The sequence below is a fragment of the Gambusia affinis genome, linkage group LG13, assembly GCF_019740435.1.
Source record: "Gambusia affinis linkage group LG13, SWU_Gaff_1.0, whole genome shotgun sequence".
Classification (NCBI taxonomy): Eukaryota; Metazoa; Chordata; class Actinopteri; order Cyprinodontiformes; family Poeciliidae; genus Gambusia; species Gambusia affinis.
In genome coordinates this window covers 9,824,608-9,845,382 of record NC_057880.1, presented here as the reverse complement: position 1 = coordinate 9,845,382, position 20,775 = coordinate 9,824,608, and the positions used below count along the sequence as shown (strand labels likewise).

Below are 20,775 nucleotides of genomic sequence, written 5' to 3'. Positions count from 1 at the left end.
AACCAGATCACACAGACCACAGACCTCGTAAACATACAGGAAGTTGTATCACCAGGCCTCAAATGTCTGTTTCCCTGGAAATAACCACAGCTTTGATGGGCATGGACTGGTGTGATACTGACTGGGCATCTCTTTTTAATAGGCCAATTTATTCTAATCCAACAGAAGTAGTCGCACCACTTCCACTTTTTCACAAATTGCAAAGTTACAACCAATAACTTTACTGTGTTGGAGTTTTAATGATCCCAATTTTGTTTGTTTGTTTTTATGTTACAAGGAAAATGGATATATTGGTTTATTTTTATTTTTTTCAATAAAATCTCATGAGTGCAGGCTCCAACATTATTTCTTCTGGGAACATCATGTATTCACCTCACTTCACCTTTTCATCAACTCCAGGCAGTTTCTAATATGTTAGTTTTCCAGCACACAGAGTTTGATCAGGCACTGTGATAATAACTGCATAAATAACTTTAACTCATAACAAAACATTTATTGACTATTATTCATCTTAAAAATCTAAAATTTCATCAACACTCCCAAGAATAATTTATTCTTTATAACATTCAGCTTGATACAAGACTGAAGATGGTTTTATTCCTTTTTTAACCAGTGCCTGAAAGATTAATCAGATGCAACGGTTTAATATTCTCCACGGAGTTGCTTGTTTGTCCTTTTAGTTTTCCTCTGAAAGAAATAGTTTATTCAGTTATTGTAATGTCTGCCAGTATGGGTTGTCATAAATCCTGCACAGCTCTAAAAAACATGTCTCAAAAAAGCAAAGTGAAAAGTTCAACATGTACCAATACAATTAATTTAAATAAAAATTACACAACTTAAAAAAAAGAAAATGAAAAAACTAGATTATCTGAAAGACTCACACACTCTACAATGCATTGTATGTCTATATTTTATAATTTCCCTGAGGGAAAATCCTACAGGGATTAATAAAGTTTTATCTATCTATCTATCTATCTATCTATCTATCTATCTATCTATCTATCTATCTATCTATCTATCTATCTATCCATCTCCCCAAGTTCAGAATGAACATCTTGAATCTAAATATCTCACTTTTAGGCCTTGAAATGTTTTTAATTCAGTAAAATTTACTACAGTAGTCCTTAAATTATATTTACTTAAACCCTAAATTTATAAGAAAAATAAATAAAAAATAAATAAAAGACTTGAAAACAGTTTGCTTAAACCTATTGTCACCATTCCAAAACTTAATATCTGGTGTAGGTCTCAAACTCCAGTCCTCAAGGGCCGCTGTCCTGCAACTTTTAGATGAGCCTCTGCTGCACCACACTTGAATAGAATAATTAGGTCACTAGCAGGACTCTGGAGAAATGATCTACACAAGGAGGAGGTGATTAAGCCATTTCATTCCAGTGTTTTGTACCTGTGGCACATCTAAAAACTGCAGGACAACAGCCCTTGAGGACTGGAGTTTGACACCCTTGTACAGGTGAAGAATACAAATGAAACTAGCTTTGTTGTACAGTTGAAAGTTGAGTTATTTTTGCCATAACTGATTAAGTCTTATATTAAAATGAATGTTTTAAACAGGAATTATTTTCCTCTCATAGAAATGTGCAGAACACTTGTTTTTAGTGAACTACAGGGCAGTTTACTTAAAGGTAAGATCCATGTGTTTGAGCAAAACTTTCATAAACTTTAAACTTGGTGCATTTCTAGAAAGTTTTATGTTAATTTTATGGTTCAGTTCAACATCTCATAAACTACAAGATTTCCCAAATATGTTTATGCCTTAAGACCAACATTTTATCTTTGCCAAAAGTACAAAGTATCCCCCAGAGTGTCAATTAGATGGGTAAAACGTAGTTCCCCTGTGCAACATTATTTGTGATTTAGACGCATAAATTTGACCAACAGCACATCAATTTAAGGATGACGACAAGAGCAGCTTTAAACTGTGGATCAAATGTTTGACTTGGAAATTGATGGAGTGGCGTAAAGTGTATTGGGGAGAAAAACAGTCTCAACCATTAAACCAATTCATACAGAAAGCACAATGGGAGGAACCACACCATGAAATACAACTCCCAAGCTTCTCTCGCTCTCCCTCACTAATTTCCCTTCCCGCTCTCTCTTAGCAGTCATCGTGGCTGTGAGGTTTTCTCACCGCACGCGAGTCTTTGGCTCGGTGCCACTGGATGGTCACAAGGGAGTCGGTTGGGAGCCAGAGCTCACACCACATAATAACTGTCTGGCTGCAGCAGTTCCTCCTGCCACTCAAAGTGACTCTGGGAGCGACAGTGAGGAGAAATGGAAAGAAACGAGGCATGAATGGAAAGTGAAGATTGGGAAAGCTCCAAAGAAGGCCAAAGGAAAAAAATAAAATAAAATCAGAATAGAGAGAGAGAGGACTATGCCCAACAGTCAGGAGGACACGTACCTGTTTGGCCTTTGATTTACTGATTGTATCTGAAATTGGTTTCTTCTTCTCCTTAACAGCACTTTTGGAGAACAGATCCACAAATTCTTCAAAATCAATAGTTGGCTCCTCTATTTTTTCCCACACCAGTGGTCCGGGGATTCTGGAGGCAGGATGACAGATTAACTATTTACTTTTCAAACAAGAGAAGTTTAATATGTCATTCCGTGGTTGAAAAGTATCCCGAAGAAGTTTTCTAAGTACTTATTTGTCATCTTTTGGAAACTACAAATCCTCGTAATACACTCGTCTGGCCCATCAGTCAACAAACTTAGAATCGAGTTTCTCACTTGCAGCAAAAATTGTGAGATTTATTTTTAGTAGCCGTTCATTCAGCTGCACTTTTTTCAAGTCCTAATGGAGGAAGGAAACCTGGTTAGAGTCAATCCTGCCCTAACCACAACGCCTGGACTGCATTGCTTTCATTTTCCACAAGGTTAGCATCTCCATTACCATCACAACATGTGGCTGATTTTTATCTTAAGTGGACATGTTTCCTCTCAAAAATCTCTACTGTTAAAATGTCTGTGTGCAAATGATCCATATCTGCCCTTACTTTTTAGCATGCAGCTGGATGCGGGTCCAGTAGAGCGGCTTCATTGGCTTCGGGGGCTCTATCACGGCTTTGGCAGGGGTCGCTTCCTGAACCGCCAGGGAAGAAATGGGACCTGGAGGTGGAGGGATGCAGCCTGGAGGAGGGGGTCCCATTCCCAGTGGAGGAGGAGGTGGTGGAGGAGGGAGTCCCATTCCCGGTGGAGGAGGTGGTGGAGGAGGGAGTCCCATTCCCGGTGGAGGAGGTGGTGGTCCTATTCCAGGCAGAGGAGGTGGCGGTGGAGGGCCAAAGCCTGGTGGTGGTGGTGGTGGAGGTGGAGGTGGAGGGGGTGGTGGACAAGGTCCAAAACCAGGTATGGGAGCAAGTGGAGGTGGAGGTGGAGGAGGAGGGGGCATGCCTCTTGAGGGTGGAGAGGCAGCAGACAGAGGGGGACTTTGGGTGATGCTGTTTTGCTGCCTCTCTTTGCAGGTGCACACAAAGATTTCTGTAGACTTGAGGCTTGAAGATTTGACTGAAAAGGACTTGGGGCCAATTCCTCCATTTAAAGATGCGTCAAATTTAAGCCCCTCATCCACAGGTGAAGTCTGAACAGATGCCTCCAGTCTTTCTACCCTTTTCTGCAAAGCCTTGGGTTGTGCATTTCCCAGAACTTCCACACTGTCCTCACCGCTCTTCGGTAAGGAGGGCCGATGAAGGACAGCGATCTTACTCTGCAGCTCCTCAATTTTCTTCTCCAGCTGAGGGATGAGGCAGTTTTCATCCTCTGAAGATGACTGGCCTGATTTCAACCTGCTGGATTCTGTCTGTCAATGAATGACAAAAAATAATAATAATAACAAAAAAAGAAAAACGGTTAAGAAAATGAAATAAATACAAATTTGAAGTTGGTACAAAGATCAGTAATAATAATAATAATAAAAACAAAATTGTCAATCTGTGATTTCTGTGTTATAGTTTCTGGCTTAAGGTCAATTTGTCACTTTGTATCTCCATTTTTTGCACATTGTTTTTGTGTTCACTTAAAATTCCTTTTATAGGCATGAATTTATTTCTTGTTACACATTTTGCACATCATAGAAATAATTGTAAAAATGCTTCAATCTTGCGCTGTTTAAAATCTGTTAATGCATTAACAGATATTCCTGAACATCTGAAGACACCTTCACTTGGACCCACAGTTGTGCTTTTTATTCTGAAAAACACTGCATTCAATATTAAGGCCACAAACTTTGCTGATGTGACCCAAGGGACAGAGAGTCGTGGCTCAATTAGTTACCTCGACTTTTTTATTTTACTGTTCTCGAAACCATGGACGTCTTCTTTTATCATTTCTCTAAACAAGCCTGGCCTCTGGTGGACGAAAACATTTTTACAGGGTAAGCCATCAAGATGTTGAGACAAACCACAGAAATCTGAGTAGGTCAAAAAAGAACATCAAGTCGAGTACATTCCTGAACATCGGGAACATAAAACAGATAATTTATTGTTGTATGTGAAGCCATTATAAAACAGGAAAATTTTCACTGTATAGTCCGTAATCACATGGTTATTTTCAGCTGACCAAGAACAATTCTTATATTGTCTCTGAGTGGTTCCTATCCTATCTGGCATGACATGCATTTGTGCTCACCAGATTAATTCTTGCACCCTTAAATAATGTTCCCAATTATTCACTACTTTGCTTTTATCCATCACACAAAACCCCAATAAAATATGCTATACTGCAAAAGCATTGGCTTGTCAGCTTTCATATAAATTTTTCCACAGGGATTATCCATCATATTAATCTGAAGGGATTACTTTGATCTTGATCCATCCTTTGCAGCTCTACTAGCTCCTGCTCTTCTAGAAGCTTTCTAAAAAAAAAACTGTAAGACGGTATATATTTTTTAACCATTCTTTCAGGAACAGATTTACTGAGGTCAGACAGTAACTTTGGAAGAGAATACCTGGCTTGTGTTGTCCATTCTATTTAATCTCAAATATGCTCTTTACAAACTCAGGACTCAGGGTCAGGCCAGTAAAGGTCTGTCATACAAAGGTCACTCATCAAGGTATATATGGATCTTGTCATGTACATTGGTTCACAGTGATGTTCAGTTTGTCCCTAGACCACCTCAAAGTTAGGAACGTAAAATTGTCTAAAGTGTCTTGGTTAGCTAAAGCATTCAGAGGTTGCCTTTCTAGAACTAAGGGGTGGAGGTCCACTCCTGAAAATCAGCTTCACACCATAATCTGTGCTTCACCAAACTTTTTATGCCCGACAACATGCAGCCAGGTGAGAAGTTATCGCCAAACATCCTCAACTGGATTGGCAGCCAGAGAGGCAGAATTTGTCCTCTAAAGAAGACATCTCCACTCTAGAGTCCAGTTGCAGCATCCTTCGTGCTGCTGCATCTGACCGTTTGCAACGCAAGCTGCAGCTGCTCCACCATAAACCATTACATAAAACTGTTCACACCATGCTCTTGACCTTATATGAAGGCCACATGAAGTTTAGACATTTGAAAATCCTTTGAACTAGTGACATTGTGTAATACTACCATGGTGAAATCCTGTGAGTTTCTGAAAGTGACCCATTGTGTACAATTTCTTGCAGAGTCGGTGTAGATGATGAGGTGCTAGATTTTAAACACTTCTGGCCATTGAAGTGAGTGGGATCTGCATTTAATTACGTGGATGGGTGAGTACGTACTTTTGGAAATATAGTGTACAATTACTTTTTACCATGTCAACTTTTTCAAATAGGGAACAAGTTTGAGGCTTATGAGCACTTTTGAAAGACTATAAATGCCAACTGAAAAGAAGTCACCTCAACTTCGTAAAGGAGGTTTGACTTGATGCTACTTGTAAAATTGTAATATTGTAAAATTATGTAAAAAGAAAAGAAAAAAAAAGATACAGAAGAAAACCTCTCAGTTTGTCTTCAACTATGTTTTGACAGTCAAAGACTTAACATTGTGCGAGGGACTGGGGCAATGTAACTAACCTGAAAGTGCAGTGTGCCAGATGGCTTGGACGATGAGCGGTGCAAAGGGGATCTCAAACCTCTCCCATACAGCTCCCACAAGTGGGAAGACACTGGGAGGCCCACAGATGCCCAGGTGTACAACTGCTCCTCCTGCACACAGTTTAAAAAAGGAAAGCAATATTTATGACACTTCTACACCTCATTAAATTATACTCTGATTTGGAGCTCAGGTTATCTTTCCCCTACTAATGGAAGTAACCTTTAAAATGTTCAAACAATGGCTCAAGACGCTGAAGCAAGAGAATGATCTAATGTTTAAGCCATTTTATCTACTCCATATCTTAGCCCGAAGGTCACTTCCCTGTCTGTATATTAATCTTGCCATCTTTTCCTTTCTAAGGTGAAAACTCCCTTAGCAGTTGCAATTATATGGACTCATATTGCAGAGGATTATTAGTGTAAAATACTACACCATCAAAAACATTTTTTTAAAGCCATTAGGTGACAACTGAGAAAGTTTTTTGTAAATGTCTTGACAGGTAACTGTATTTCTGTCCTTATCCGTACCAAATGTAACTCTAATTTATGTTTTCTTGCAATGATTATACAATATCAGTTTAAAACTACTTCATCCACAGATGTAAAAATACATCTGTGCTTCATTTAGCCAATAAAAAGTTTCAATTTGAAACCAACACCAATACTTTGTGACTAAAGTATCTCTGAAAATTAAGAAAAACATTAAACAAGAAAAGCGCACATGAAAATAGATATAGGTATTCTTGGAAAAATTGTAACTAGCTATGCTGCACAGATTTGGAAAAAAATAAACGCTGTAAATTATGATTTCCCTATCATTAGCAACAAAATCTTGAAACCCATCAAAAGCGTTTTCACAGACTGAAATCGTACAATCCATCGTTGAAAGACATCCATCCCATTCTCAGAATATTGCAGGATTTCGTGCTAAAAAATCAAATATGAATATTCCCTCTGAAAAACTGATTTAAATTAGAAGGATTCGATTTTGAAAAAACAAGGACAGCAAAAACAAACGGTTCTTTTTTTTTTTTTGTCAAATTTCTCAACCAACACAAGCGGTCAGAATGTTGCACCTCGAAACGCATCAGACAAACTTTTCATCAAAACCTCACAAGGGCTGTATTTTAAATAGGTAAGTTGTCATGCCCCACTTCAAAGTCTGGACTTTCAACAACAACAGTGAAGGTTATTCATGGTTGAGCTGAATAATGCAGAACTCCAGGGCACAGCCAGAGCAGTGACAACTCTGTCCAGTCGTGTCATGGTGAGCTTTTTGTGGGGAAGAACAGCCTGAGCCCAAGGCACGTGGAGTCGTTACATAACGCAGTCAGCAGATGGGCTATGCAAGCACAGATGCATGCTTGTGTGTGAGAAGGCGAGACTTCATGAGCATTAGCGGGAGTCCGGTCAATCCGATGCTGCCAAACGCCGCCAGTATCAGCGTCTCATGCTGGCCTTTTGTATCAGAATATCTCTAATGCACTTCTGCATGTACCACCTGGCAGAATTTACAATGAAAAGAGTTCGACAAATGACATTCCTAGATATAACAACAACTTGTACACCTAAGTACAGCAAAGCTGCACTGAAAAAGAATTGGTAAGGATACAACAAGAGCACACAACAATGCTGTTCAGTTAGAGGAATCAGCTGCCTGAACAAAGTACCTTGACAAAAATACCCCGACAAAGTCAGTAAGTAAATTAGATGCCTCAGTGATTCCATCTCTGCTGGAATAGAAATGGAAAATAACATTCATGAAGTCAGCTCACATGGTTGGGTCGGTTTGCATGCATCCCTGGTCTTTTGCTAATAAAATTAAATTTGTCTGACAGGAGACGGCTATGCAATACTGCTTTATATCTGCATTACACATTGCATGTAAAAAAGAAACTGAAAAAAAAGAATTACATTAGTGAGAACATGTCATGATCATGTGCTCTTTCAGCCACATCACCTCACACTAATTTGGTTTTCCAAGCAGAAATTCTGTTAAAGGAAAGTACAGGGAATATTTTCCTTCTGGCGAGGAATGTCATACTTGATTTGGAAAATGTAAAGCAGTGAAATTCTATCCTCTTGTCTAAGAGGGGATAGACAAAAGGTTTAAATGTTTGTATACGTGCACTAAAAATATTACCTGCCTGCCTAGTTTTACAACATCAATGGAAAGGCTAAAGCCAAGCTAATAGAATTAACCTAATTTCTGAAAAAGTGTGTGATGGCAGAACATGGAGAGTGAGCTTACACTGAAGATTGTGGAAACGGTCCCATCACTGCGGTGTTCTGTGTTGCTGTCACTGAAGGGGTGCAGCAGACCATGGGCAAGCATTCAGAGTCTGACCTGACAACAGAACAGAGGAGGATGAAACTGAAAAAAAAAACCCCAAGCTGAACCGTCATTCTGAACCCTGCAGTTTGTTTGTTTTAGTATGGGATTAGCAAGGAACTGAACAGACACTTTGTTAATTTAGCTAGTTTGGCAAGTTTCAAATTTAGATGCGATAATGAAACACCTTCCTGGGCAGACTCTGCTCACACATGCTGAAGCAAGACACCGGAGATGTTAATTGCTCCTACATGTGTGAACTGTTGCGAACAAGTACTGATTAAAGGATTTAAGGCATTTAAATTGCTGCATGACAGAGCTAACTGCTTTTATTCCACATCTAAATATTGTACACGTCAAAATGAGTAAGACACTGTTGGTAAACATAATATAGTTTTACTACAAAGTGAGAATCAAAGACTTAATAAAAAAAATCTACATTTTTGTAAGATAATTGGTAATCTCCAGCAAAAATGCATCTTTTTTTCTGTTGCGGGTCGGCAGATGTTTTCAAGGACTGGAACAAATATTCACTGTGACATTTTGACTGTAAACCATATAGTTTCTTTCCCCCAGCACATTACAGTAATATGCTGAAATAAAACTAGACTTTTAAAATTCTAATCTTATTGTGCATTCCTTCAGTTATGCCAACAATGCAAGTTCTACTTATTTCCCCCTCATCAACCTCTGAGTGTGAATCAAGGAAAGTTTACGACTAGTTAATGAAGGTCCCATGACACAAGATGCTGTGAGAATATCCATAAAAAACAGGTTTGAGCTGCTGTACTCTGAATATCTAGAGTCACAGCAAATGTCTGAAATAGCTAAATGAGTTTTCCTCTGTTACAAGCAAAAATGTGACCTGCAAATATTGCATTATGATCAATATCACATGAACTTGTAAAATTATGACATAGCATGATCTAAACAAAGAGGTAATTCTGATTTTAGTGCAAATTTTTTTTAAAAGGCAAGGCACCTATTACAGATTGGTCAAATCAGATCCAGTATCCATGTTGGATTTGAAATAGATATTTCCTAGAGAAACTGATCCAGACTTCATGGCACTCTGTTATTCGATAAATTGCAAATTTTGCAGATGCTTCAAATATATATTTGAATATCTTGGGATTTGGAAAATTCCTTAAAGTTTACATGCATGACTTTTGCTTGCTACAAAGACTGTCAGCTGATGCAGCATTACTAAACCAGCCCTCTGTTATGGTGCCATGCATGCTAGAAAAGTAAAATGGATTTTGTGGATTGTTGTAACACAATCCTATCATGATCTTTGGACGACCTGTGTCACTTTGGATGAACTCCTTTTCATCCATACATATTGTAAATATGTATACGATATCCAGTAAATATATTTACTGCATATTTGGTAAGTGGAGCAATGAGTTTCACCTGCATGCTGGGATGAGTGAATCTTTATCAGCACAGAAAGCTTAGCACAACATGGCATCAAATTATTAATGGGTCATAGGTGAGATATTTGAGTTGCAGCAGCGTAGTCCCATGTCTCAGTCCACATGGCATATGCATCGATGTGGCAAAATTCTTAAAAAAAATTTATTTCTCCAAAATAGTGACCAATATGTGAAGTGCATATGTATTTTTCTCTGTCATTTTACATACTTTGCCCTTAAAGGGAAACTAAAACGTTGACCATTTTCTTTTGTAAATGGAGTCAAAAAAATTAAATGTTGATCATGGACTTGTGTATACTTTGTTCAATGTGGCATCCATACAGCTGCCAAGCAAATACATACATAGATGATCCCTCTGATGTGCATTGTGTATTTGAGAATATCAATATAACTCAGAATGGGTGCTATGATTACAGCAGTTTTCCTGGTAATCTCTGTATGGTGTATTAATATTAACTCACTCACCACCATGACGATAAACAGCACTGATTGTTTCAAAATGTGTATGAAATATTGAATTCTGCATTTATTTAAATTCAGATGCTTGGACTAAAAATCTAGATCTCAAGATCTCTAGAAACTCCACTTTAGAGTCCATTGACAAAATAAACAGCCTCCCACCAGACCTTGTTTCTCTCCTGCAGGCAAACTGTCGCATGTGTTTAACACCCACCAGTGCACACAGATGAGTTCACGAGAGGCCGTGTGTGTTTTTATGTCTAAGCTAGTGGAATCAGAGGATTTCAGTGCCATGGGTGGGGAGGCTGCAGATTTGTGTGCCTAATTCATCAGGACAAAAACATAAAACATATAAACAGACGAGCCTCTGAAAGACCCCGCAGCCTAGAAAAGGACAATGCAGGTAAACTGAAACATCTACTCTGCAAATATATTTCAGTGAAGAAATCTAGCTGGTTTAATGAACTTAAAAACAAAAATTGCTGTGCTTAAAATTCATATTTCAAAAACTGCAAATGTCAAAATGTAGTAATAACTGAGTAAACATTTTAAATACATTTTAATTGGCAGGTTCCTTAACCGTAACTTGAAAATAAGGAAACAAATAGAAAAATACAACAAAGGAAATGTTTTACTTCCAGTATTGATTTACAGTGATATTAGAGTAACTGCGACGTAACTCCTCTAATATGGGAAAATGCATTAGAATACCAATATGGAAGCTTACTGGCACAGAGGGGTAAAACACTGTAGTTTCCTGGCCAAAACAGGAGACGTGACAGATATGGACTTAGTTCTTTTCTATAATTGTAAAGTTAACTAGAATATGTGACTTACCAGAGAAGACATCAAGGTAGGGTGTTGTGGAGGATCTCTTGCCATAATGTGCCCTCTTTGAGCCAAGAGTCCAATAAGTCCCCACTGTGTGACTCTTCTCTGGGGTCTCCTGTTCTGGAGCCTTTGCTAACCCACTCTGACTCTCTCCCAAGTCCAATTCTGCTGACCAGTCTCCGGAGACTCTATGAGGTCCGGTAATGGAGCTTGACCTGTGCTTGCGCTTTTCAAAGAACTCCGGCTTGTTGGATTCCAAAGGAGTGGTGGCCTCCCTTTTCCTGGGCACATTGGGACTGGTAAGCGGGGATCCAACAGGAGAGGTGAGCTGCCTGGTGGTGGTCTTGACGTACGATGGGTGGACAGGAGGGTAGAGTTTTACAGTAGAAGGGGAGGTGGCAGATGTTCGTCTAGTCAAAGATCCAGGGACGCAGTCAACCGTCAGGTGACTTACAGACATGCTGCTCTTCCTCCGTGTGAGTGGCAGAAAGTCTGGTCTAACACTTTCCTCGTCATCCCTCGCAAGCGAGAGATCCAAACTGCTCGCACTCTTGTGGGTTCCAGCTGGGCTTGTTCCAGGTGATACTGGATCCAGACAGACAGATGGCACATATGATTTTCTACACTCTCCACCATAAACTTGACTGTGCTGTGGCGGCACATCAGGGCTCTCTAGATCATCCTGGGGCTCTTCAGCACTCTCGTATGAAGTAGTTGCTGTCGTGTCTTGGAAGCTGTAGTCGCTGTTGGTTTTTGGAAGAACGCTGCTGCCGCTTATTTCTGTGTCCAGAGCAGAGGATGGTGCTGCGCTTTCACTCGATGAGTTTCTGGATATAGGTATGTCTGTACTTTTATTCTCTATTTTTGTAAGTGCTTGAGTTACACTTTCACACGAAGACAATTTTTCTTTTTCCAAAGTAAATAGCTGTGGAGATACATTTGTCTCCAAAGCCTCACTCACCTTACTGGTCAGCCCTTCAGATGCAGGCCTAGGTAATGTTTCTAATACCCTGGTGCTGGCTATACATTTTTCTTGAATCGCCTGCTGGATATCAGAAAGGAGATCCTCAGTTTCAGCTGTAGCTGAGTGAAAACTGTACAGGTCAGTGTCCGACCCCGAGCTTGTCTTGCGGCCAAAGTCCTCCACAGTCTGCCGACTGTCTGCAGTCAAATGGCTCAGATCTCCCTCGACATCCGACACCATGCCCACCTCATCGGGACAGAAACTTGCTTCTGTGTCAGTCTTAAGCTCATCCTTGCCAACATGCACTGATTTCCCAGTTTCCAACATGTCATCCTTAGACAGACCTTTCACTTTGGAGAGACTTTTCCTAATCTTCATGCCAGAAAACACAGAACCTTTTGACTCAGGCTTTATTTTCTTCTTAGCACTGTGTTCTCCTCCTTTACTCGCCTTATTGTTGGACTTTTTAGGTTGTTTGTCCACCTCTCTTTCATCAGCTTCACCGTCACAGTTGACATCTCCTGCAGTTCCACCACTTCCTCCTCCTTTCTTTTGCTTTGTCTCCTGGTTCCCCATATTCCTTATCAGGCGAACACCCTTGGCTAACAGGCCATGCTGTTGGGCCTGAGGTGGGGGATTCTGGGCTTCCCCATGGGCTACCACTGATGCTGCTCCTTGTTTGGTCCAAGCTCTTCCAGAGCCAGTTAATCTTTGCTGTTTTCCCACCACAGCTGACAGCAGATGTGAGGATGATGCTGGCTCCCCCAGCACTGCTGCTCCTGATGATGACGATGATGAGAGGAGGAGGAGACTGGCACTGTCAGCCACAGGCTCCCCCCTCCTCCTCCCTTGCAAAGCCTCAGTCATTCTCTGATCCCTTCTCTCTTTTAGCCCCTCCTTTCTGTCCCCATCTGCCTGTGCAGGCTCGAGCGTCTTGCATAACGGGTTGCTGATCGAGCGAGCAAGCCGCTGCTTGGGGGTCTGCTGCCCTGCTCCGTTTTCAACCGAGCTGGGGAGAATCTGCTTCGGAGTTAGTGGCTGGTGCTCTAAAATGCACTGTTGTTGATCCAAGAGCGATTGCTGTTTATGGAGGATGTGGGTCACGCTACTCTTCCTCCTGCCTTTGAAGGTGGAAGTAAAGAAACTCTCCTTGAGGAAGGGAACCTGGGTCTCCACTGTCTTGATAGTGTGCATTATGGCCACTTTGCCTTCATTCAGAAAGAACGAGATCTGTACAGACTGCTGTAAACAAAGAAGTAAAAAAAACAACATCACTGAATTAATTTAAAAGAGTTTAAGTACAGACTGTCTAACAGGAGGGGCAGAGGAAAGACTTAGACTTACTGGTTAATTTTGAAAGTGCCCAAAGTTTTAACATCTAAGAGTATACTAATGCATGTTAATGTTACAAGTTCCTTGGAATAACCACATATTTCCCTAAATGGTAGTGGTGTTTAACTTTTTGTTGATTTTTAATTGAAACATTCCATACCAATATGTTTATTTTCTGTCTGTAATAATACATCTTCATTTTCAAAGCAAAAGCAACATGAAAGCAGATGTGCAGATGACATTGCTGGTGACAAAACAAACCACGTGGTCACTTTTAAGCTGGAAAATTTATGAAATCTGAATAACATTTTAGTAAATATAGGATAAAGACCAATGACTAAGCCTTGTAATGGATTTATCACAAACCTTGAGAAATGGTTTGTGGGCTCAACTGAATTGTTTTTTAGCTCATTACCCCCTGAACTTATTTAAATATAAAAAAAAAAAAAAAATCGAATACTGAAATACGTTAGCATGAAGAAGGGCTACTTTCTTAGACTCCATGTTAATCTCCCTATTAGGAATAACTAGAAGGTAATGAAGAGTAGCGTTGACGGGGCTAAGCTGCCAGAACAATATCAGCTTGGAGAATTAAATTAAAACTCAAAGTAAGGCGAGTGAAGCTAATTAAGCATGATAGTCATGTTGTGCTGCATTACTTTCTCCTTCTGTGCAACACACAGATCCATTGACCAGTTCTAGGACCAGACCAATAACCAGAGTTATTAGATTAACAATGACATTTGGTTAAATGTTGCAAGTCATACAACTGGAACAGATCCAGAGTGAGATTCACCGTTCATCCCTGGGCTACACTTAAGGGTGACACTGGGTGAAGTAAAGAATGAAGCGAGACGTCTGTTTTTATCTTCTCCTCGTTCTGCACCCTCGCTAAGCGGTGTTGACTTGACTTTCTCAGTTTGTTTCTGTTTGTCTCCAGTCTTATTGGTTATGGTTATGTAAGCATGGAGCAGTGTGCGTGCAAACAGATAAAAGAAATAGAGGAAGGACACAGAATCGCATATATATATAACAACCTTTTCAGATCTGGTGTCAACATGCATCCTGGCTGATAAAAAATTCACACCTGGCATCAAATCCCATTTTGAGCAATTTGGTAGATCTTATCAATTTTCTTGAAAGTAAATGTGTCACCATGTCAGAGTTGGCTATCAACTGAACAATAGCATTTCTCTGCTTGTATACAGCTGATTAAATGATAGTGTCATCAAGGGGCTCCAGTAACACTTGGAAACAGGCTGAGAGGAGATGATCAACCTTTTGAATCTGTTGGAGAAACTAAAACTCACAAGACACTGCTCTAAAAAATTAGCAATTGCCTTCAAGAAGTCGCCAGCCAATTTGACCGAAAGCATTATTAGTTATTTCTAAACATCACAATTTGAACTGTTTATTTCTGTTACTTTGGCATGTTTGGCCATTATATCAATACACTGACTGTTTTCTTTACAGATCTGTAGACCACTCTTTTGCTTTAGTTCCACTTTTCGGTGATGACTCATGCGCCAGGATATAATTGCCATTATTTACTCAATCTAATGAGGTTCATGTTGTTGAACATGTACTATCAGGGTGTGACTTGTAGTTCTCGCTGCAAAGATGTCAAAACAACAACCTACAGACAGTGGGTGCATTCCTTGTTAATCATTCCTTATTGGATTACCCTGGTAGATGCGATATTGAAGCTGTGTACAAGGAGTTTCTCTTTAGCTGAGAGCAAATACTGGGTTTTAATATTTTATTAATCACTGATGATGTACATTTGCAAAAATAAAATATAGACTAGTAGAGAACGCCTGCTGATTGAGTCTGAAATTGAATATATGCTGTTGATTCAATGACTCTTATTAAGCAACTTGTTTTTTTTTTTTTTATTTAGGCACCCAAAAACATATTAGTTCTGTGACTGAACTGAATGCCAGATGTTCTTGACGTTATGTGTAAGCACCTCCTGCCATGAGACAGGCATACACTAAGAAAAAAATATAAGTAATTATAAAAACATCATATTGTTTCTAGAATAAGATAGTTTATACAGACAAACTACTGACAAAGGAAACAGAATCAACTCTTCATAATACCATTAAATATAAACTTTCCAAATGGATGTTTTATCGTAATTACTGCTAGGAAAGCAGCAACATTTGTACCATATACAATGTCTTGTTGACTCTACACACAATAGGACTAATAATTTATTACATTACAAGGATGAGACCTCAGCTAATATAAAACACACTTTTCATTTTCAGAAAAGTGAAGAAAACTATAGCAGTCAAAGTATAATGTTACAAATTCTATTTTTAAATTCAACAGTAAGGTATGAGGAGTTTGTTTCAGATTTTCCAGTATGAAAAGTTGTGGTATACTTGCCTGGCTGCTGGATTCTCGTTGCTGGTTTAGTGCGGACTGCTGAAAACACAAATGGTGGACTGTCTCCGTCTCTGGGCCGCTCCTTAGCAATGGGTCACATGAAGTTGTTATTTTGCTCGTCACATGTTTAAACTCCATGGCCATTTCCCATTTAGCACTATCTCTGACTCTCTTTACTAACTCAATCAGGCCTCATTGTGGAGCCAATTAAAACTATATCAATATATAAGAGAGCAACAACATTTATTCAGTCAATATTTGTAGAGGAGTTGGAAAGCTAAAAGTTGACAGGAGTTGTATAGAAGAAAAGTGATTGCACCATTCAAAACTATCACAACTCAGTTTTTTTTTTCACTTTTTGCCTATTGCTACTTTTAAGGCCATTTTTAAAATCATCTAACTAGCTTCAGCTGTGGCCTCTTAGCTCACACTAATAAGTATGCAGATCCTCAGAGTGAATATAGCTATAGATTCAAGTCTAAAAAAACAACAACAAAATAAATAAATAAAATACACAAACATGTGAACTGTGGCCTGGAAAACAATACTAAAATACCAAAGTTGCTGCAGAACTAAAATTTTCGGTATCAAATAAATTATGTGGATCTGTGATACAATTGGAAAACTTTGAACTCTGTCTAATTTATGTTTTTTATTATTTAAGTGTGCAGTTTTACAGAATTTGCAGTTTTTTTAAAGTAAATTACTGGAATTAGCTGTTTTTTGACTTTAGTTTTTTTCCCCTAGATTTATATCAGTAGTCAATCCCCTATAATGAACCACCATCAGTCACACTTATTAAATAAGGTGCTGATAATCTCATAAATCTGAATGCACTAATTAATTGACATTATTTTAATCAGGACTTTGAAAAAATGCTGTGAGAAGAATTTCAAGAATTTCTTTTATGTTTAATGATCTGTAATTTTGAACCACATTATCAAAACGATGGTCTAAGTTTTTCCCGATGAAGTCATAACAATTATGAGATCATGCTCTCTGAGGACACTGTACGTTTAATAATTTAAACTTCTTTGTGTATTTGAAGGGAAAGTCAAATCTAAATATTAAGGAAAACCACACAAATATGAACACAAAAACATTATTTTTATTTTACTTAAAATATAATGATAGGTATACCTGAACATAAATAAATTTGAGAAAAAAATAATATTTTGATCATATTGAAGCACATTAAGTTCAAAGCAAGCTAAAATATCTACTGTTGGCAGATGGTGTCTTATTTGGACATCCAATTTGCACATAATTCAAAAACATAAAGATGAACACTACATTCACCATAATAATTTATTTTTCTTCATGACACCTGTTATATTACAGATTATCTTTTGCCTTCAGTATATTTTGCACATCATTAGAAATGTTTCTGCAGATAAAAAAAACCCCTCAAAAACTAATGTGCATTGCAAAAAACAACATATAAATTGTTCAAACACATTGTGACTGCTTTTAGTTTTTGTGTTGTTTGATATTTCTCTGTATTCTACAAAATGTTTCAACTTTATGTACAAATCATGTGACATGGCTTTATAATACTTTGAAGGAACTCAACACATGAAAGTAAAATCATAGTTATACCATGAATGTGTATGGAAATTCTATTTGGAATTACTCGACATTTGGAAATATATTCATGTTACAATTACACTGTAGCAATCAGATTGCATCTATGCCTCCAGAGGGCGCAATTGCTGCTTTCATGATTAGAAATTTCAAAGTGAGAAACAAAGCCAGAGCAAATAAAAATGTACATTTTTGTGTGCATTTAGTCTCAGTATACTAGGTCAGAAATATACACTGAGCCTTTTCATCATTGTACAGTCATTGTTTTTGACAGGAAACTGCAAGCACAGAAAACACAACCAAAGTACCCATTGTGTTCACCATAGAAAAACACAACAATCACATTGAACACAACAGCATTTCACTGTGGTGCCACAATATATTCACAACTCACTTCATCAAATGTGTCATTTTTAAACTGGCTCGAAATCTCTGGAATACCTAGAAAACCAAAGATGAAAATCACAAAAGGAAAAAAAATAAACAGTTCTCTGATGAATGAGAGTAAGAACACATTTTAAGAACTTTTATATTTCATTACACAAGAAAGATATATTGATGTAGAAATATAATCCACAGACGTTCTGCTAAAGACACATGCCATTTAAGAAGAAGTCACTGCAAACTAGTAAAATGTAGAAGCCAGTGAACTCAAGTCTCCTTTTTACCTTGGCTTTCAGGAACATATTATAGACATACAGTTTTGTTTGAAATGTAAAACCAGTCTACACATTACAATTCTAGCTACCCACAGAGGGAAGTTGTAAGAAATGTAAATCCCTTACATGGACATGCTTACGTTTATTCAATTGCACTTCCATATTTGTCCTGCAATGCCTTTTAAAAGCCCTTTGTGATTATTTCCTCATCATCTTCTGCCAGAAGCACTAGAGTGAAATGGTAAAGAATTCTTTCATAAGAAAGACAAAACCTTCATCTGTGGACCTCACCTCAGGGAAAACTTCCCACTGGTACCCGTTTGCCAAAGTACATTGATGCTCCAACATACACAAATATCACAAGACCACCAGGTAGTGTTGCTGTATTTTACATAACAGCAGACAAGGACAGTGTGGATTTTTAGGCCAAGAAACCTGTATTTCCATTGTCCTGTGTTGAAAGTGTCAACAACCGACTCATTATTCAGTTATTTTACGTAGACTCCCTGGGAATGCCCCTGTGGAAGACCACTGATTGCCTCTGCTGAAACTGCAGCTTTCGTCTTTTCTTCTGATCCCAGCGGCATAGCAGTATCATCTTAAAGGTCGTTCGAAAAGTCTTGTTGCAAAGCGCGTAGCACATGGGGTTGACTGTGCTGTTTACATAGCACAGCCAGTACCCCAATGCCCACAGGGTCTCTGGGATGCAAACTTTACAAAAGGTTGTGATTAAAACCATGATGTTGTACGGTGTCCAGGTGATGATGAAAGCTAAGAGGATAGCGCTGAGTGTTTGAGCTGCTTTCTTCTCCTTCACTAAAGACATTCGTTTCCTCTTTGTGATCTGAGTCCGGGTTCGTGTGGCAAAGCGCTTTGCCATAGCAGCTTCTTTAAAAGAAAGGGGGACAGAGGAGGACTTTGTGGCCGTGCAGGTGGTAGAGCCATCAATGGCAGTAGCTGATGGGGTACTATCCAGAAACCCTTGGTGAGACTTGGCCTGAATGGTGGACATTGACTGTGTCTTGCGTGAGCTGAAGCGTTGGTGGTAGCTATTTTCTGTATTGTTTGCTCCCTCAGGTGTAATGGGAGCAGTTGTGGTAGTGGTGACTGTTGACAAACTGTCTCCCCTCAGTGGATCCTCTTCTGAGGCCACATCCAGATCCTCGCAAGAGGTAAGCTGAGAGTTGACTGCAGCCTTAATGCCAGGTAGGCTGAGAACAATCGAAAAAATAGCATGACTTTGAGAAATCATCTCTCTTCCCCCACAGTCCTCATCCTCTGAGGACCCAGAATGGTCCAAAGAGGCCGCTGCATCATTGTTGTTCCAGCTGTCACTGCTGCTCTGGTCTGGATCACCATCCCCATGCCTGATACTTCCAGGTCTCCAAGAACGAACACCTGGCCAGCAGTGGAATCGCCCCACCAGCTCCTGACAAGTGCTTTTTTTCTTACGCATCCTGTTCAACTCATAGCTACCACAGCTCCTAGAACTTCCAGTCTGATGTATAAAGCGAGCTCTCTCACCTCGTTTATCATTTCCTGCTCTTCCCCCTAGTCCTCCACGACCTTCTGAACCTTGCAGTCCAGCTAACTCTTTTGAACGATTTTGGGTTTCTTTATAGATGCGCCAGTATAGAATACTCATTATTGTCACAGGGAGGTAGAAAGCCGCCATTGCTGTGCAGAAGGTTGTGATTGGCTCTGTGAGGAACTGGATATAGCATTGATTGGGGGGTACCGTCCTTTTACCTACAAAATACTGCCACAGCAGGATGGCTGGGGCCCACAAGACAAGAGAAACAAGCCAGGCTAGGCCAATCATGACACCAGCTCTCTTTGTGGTCCGTTTGGCCCGGTAGGTCAAAGGTCTGGTTATAGAAAAGTAGCGATCAAAGCTAATGACCAAAAGGTTCATAACTGATGCGTTGCTTGCAACATAGTCAATAGCCAGCCAAAGGTCACAGGCCCATGTGCCTAAGGCCCAGTAGCCCATTATAAGGTAGACTGTGTAGAGATTCATGGAGATTACTCCTATAATGAGGTCAGCTACAGCCAAGCTCAGTAGAAAATAGTTGTTGACTGTCTTCAGCTGGCGATTGACCTTGAAGGAGACCACTACCAGAATGTTGCCAACGATGGTGACCAGTGACAGTGAGCCTGTCAGTAAAACAATGAGGACAACTTGCCACACAGGATGACCACCAAGAGGATCAAAGGCTGCTGTTTGATTCTCAGGTTGAGGAGTGAAATTAAGGTTCTTGTGATGCACACTGGATTGAGAATAGGCTCCGGCTGTTCGCGGTGATGTGTTGGCAGTCAAGAGGAGACCAGGGTCCGTGATGTTGGAGCTCATTGTTATGTTCTTGCATATTCTGAAGAAAGGGATAGAAAAACAAGGAAATAAGGGGAAGGAGTGGAAGGGAATAAGATGTGGGATATATGAATTAAAGGAGAAAAGGACAGCGGGAAAAAGAAAGATACAAAGGAGAAAAATAAATGAGTACAGCTGACAATGCTATTAATGTCCAGCAGGTGAGGCTGTAGGACTACACTACAAATTGCATGTTGGACAAAGACGTTTGTCTAATTTTTCTCTTTCTTTATCTATGTACATGTAATTTGAAACAAACTGCATGTACTCTATATTATACGATATTTCTTTATATTATTATTATTATAACTTGACAAGAAGATCATCAAGAATTTACAAGAGTAAATTGAACAGAAAGTACATTCATTGCTTGTTTTTCCATTATATGT

At 39.3% G+C, this 20,775-nt stretch overlaps 2 protein-coding genes across 7 annotated transcripts in view; both read right to left on the bottom strand.

Moving 5' to 3' along the window:
* Positions 1-16,125, bottom strand: part of fmn2a (formin 2a) — a 41,207-nt gene extending 25,082 nt beyond the window's left edge. The window contains 7 exon segments of the mRNA XM_044135715.1: positions 2,423-2,564; positions 3,018-3,817; positions 6,004-6,135; positions 8,276-8,359; positions 8,361-8,371; positions 11,089-13,288; positions 15,773-16,125. Of these exon segments, the coding sequence (XP_043991650.1) occupies positions 2,423-2,564; positions 3,018-3,817; positions 6,004-6,135; positions 8,276-8,359; positions 8,361-8,371; positions 11,089-13,288; positions 15,773-15,916 (3,513 nt within the window). The 5' untranslated portion in view covers positions 15,917-16,125.
* A 733-nt stretch (positions 16,126-16,858) lies between these two features.
* Positions 16,859-20,775, bottom strand: part of chrm3a (cholinergic receptor, muscarinic 3a) — an 81,501-nt gene continuing 77,584 nt past the window's right edge. For 3 of the 6 annotated variants that reach the window (XM_044135712.1, XM_044135711.1, XM_044135708.1), the window contains one exon: positions 16,864-20,387. In XM_044135712.1, coding sequence (XP_043991647.1) covers positions 18,509-20,368 — 1,860 coding nt within the window. In that variant the 5' untranslated portion in view covers positions 20,369-20,387 and the 3' untranslated portion in view covers positions 16,864-18,508. Of the gene's footprint in view, positions 20,388-20,775 lie in introns of all 6 variants that reach the window. The other 3 variants (XM_044135710.1, XM_044135713.1, XM_044135709.1) reach the window with 2 other exon arrangements.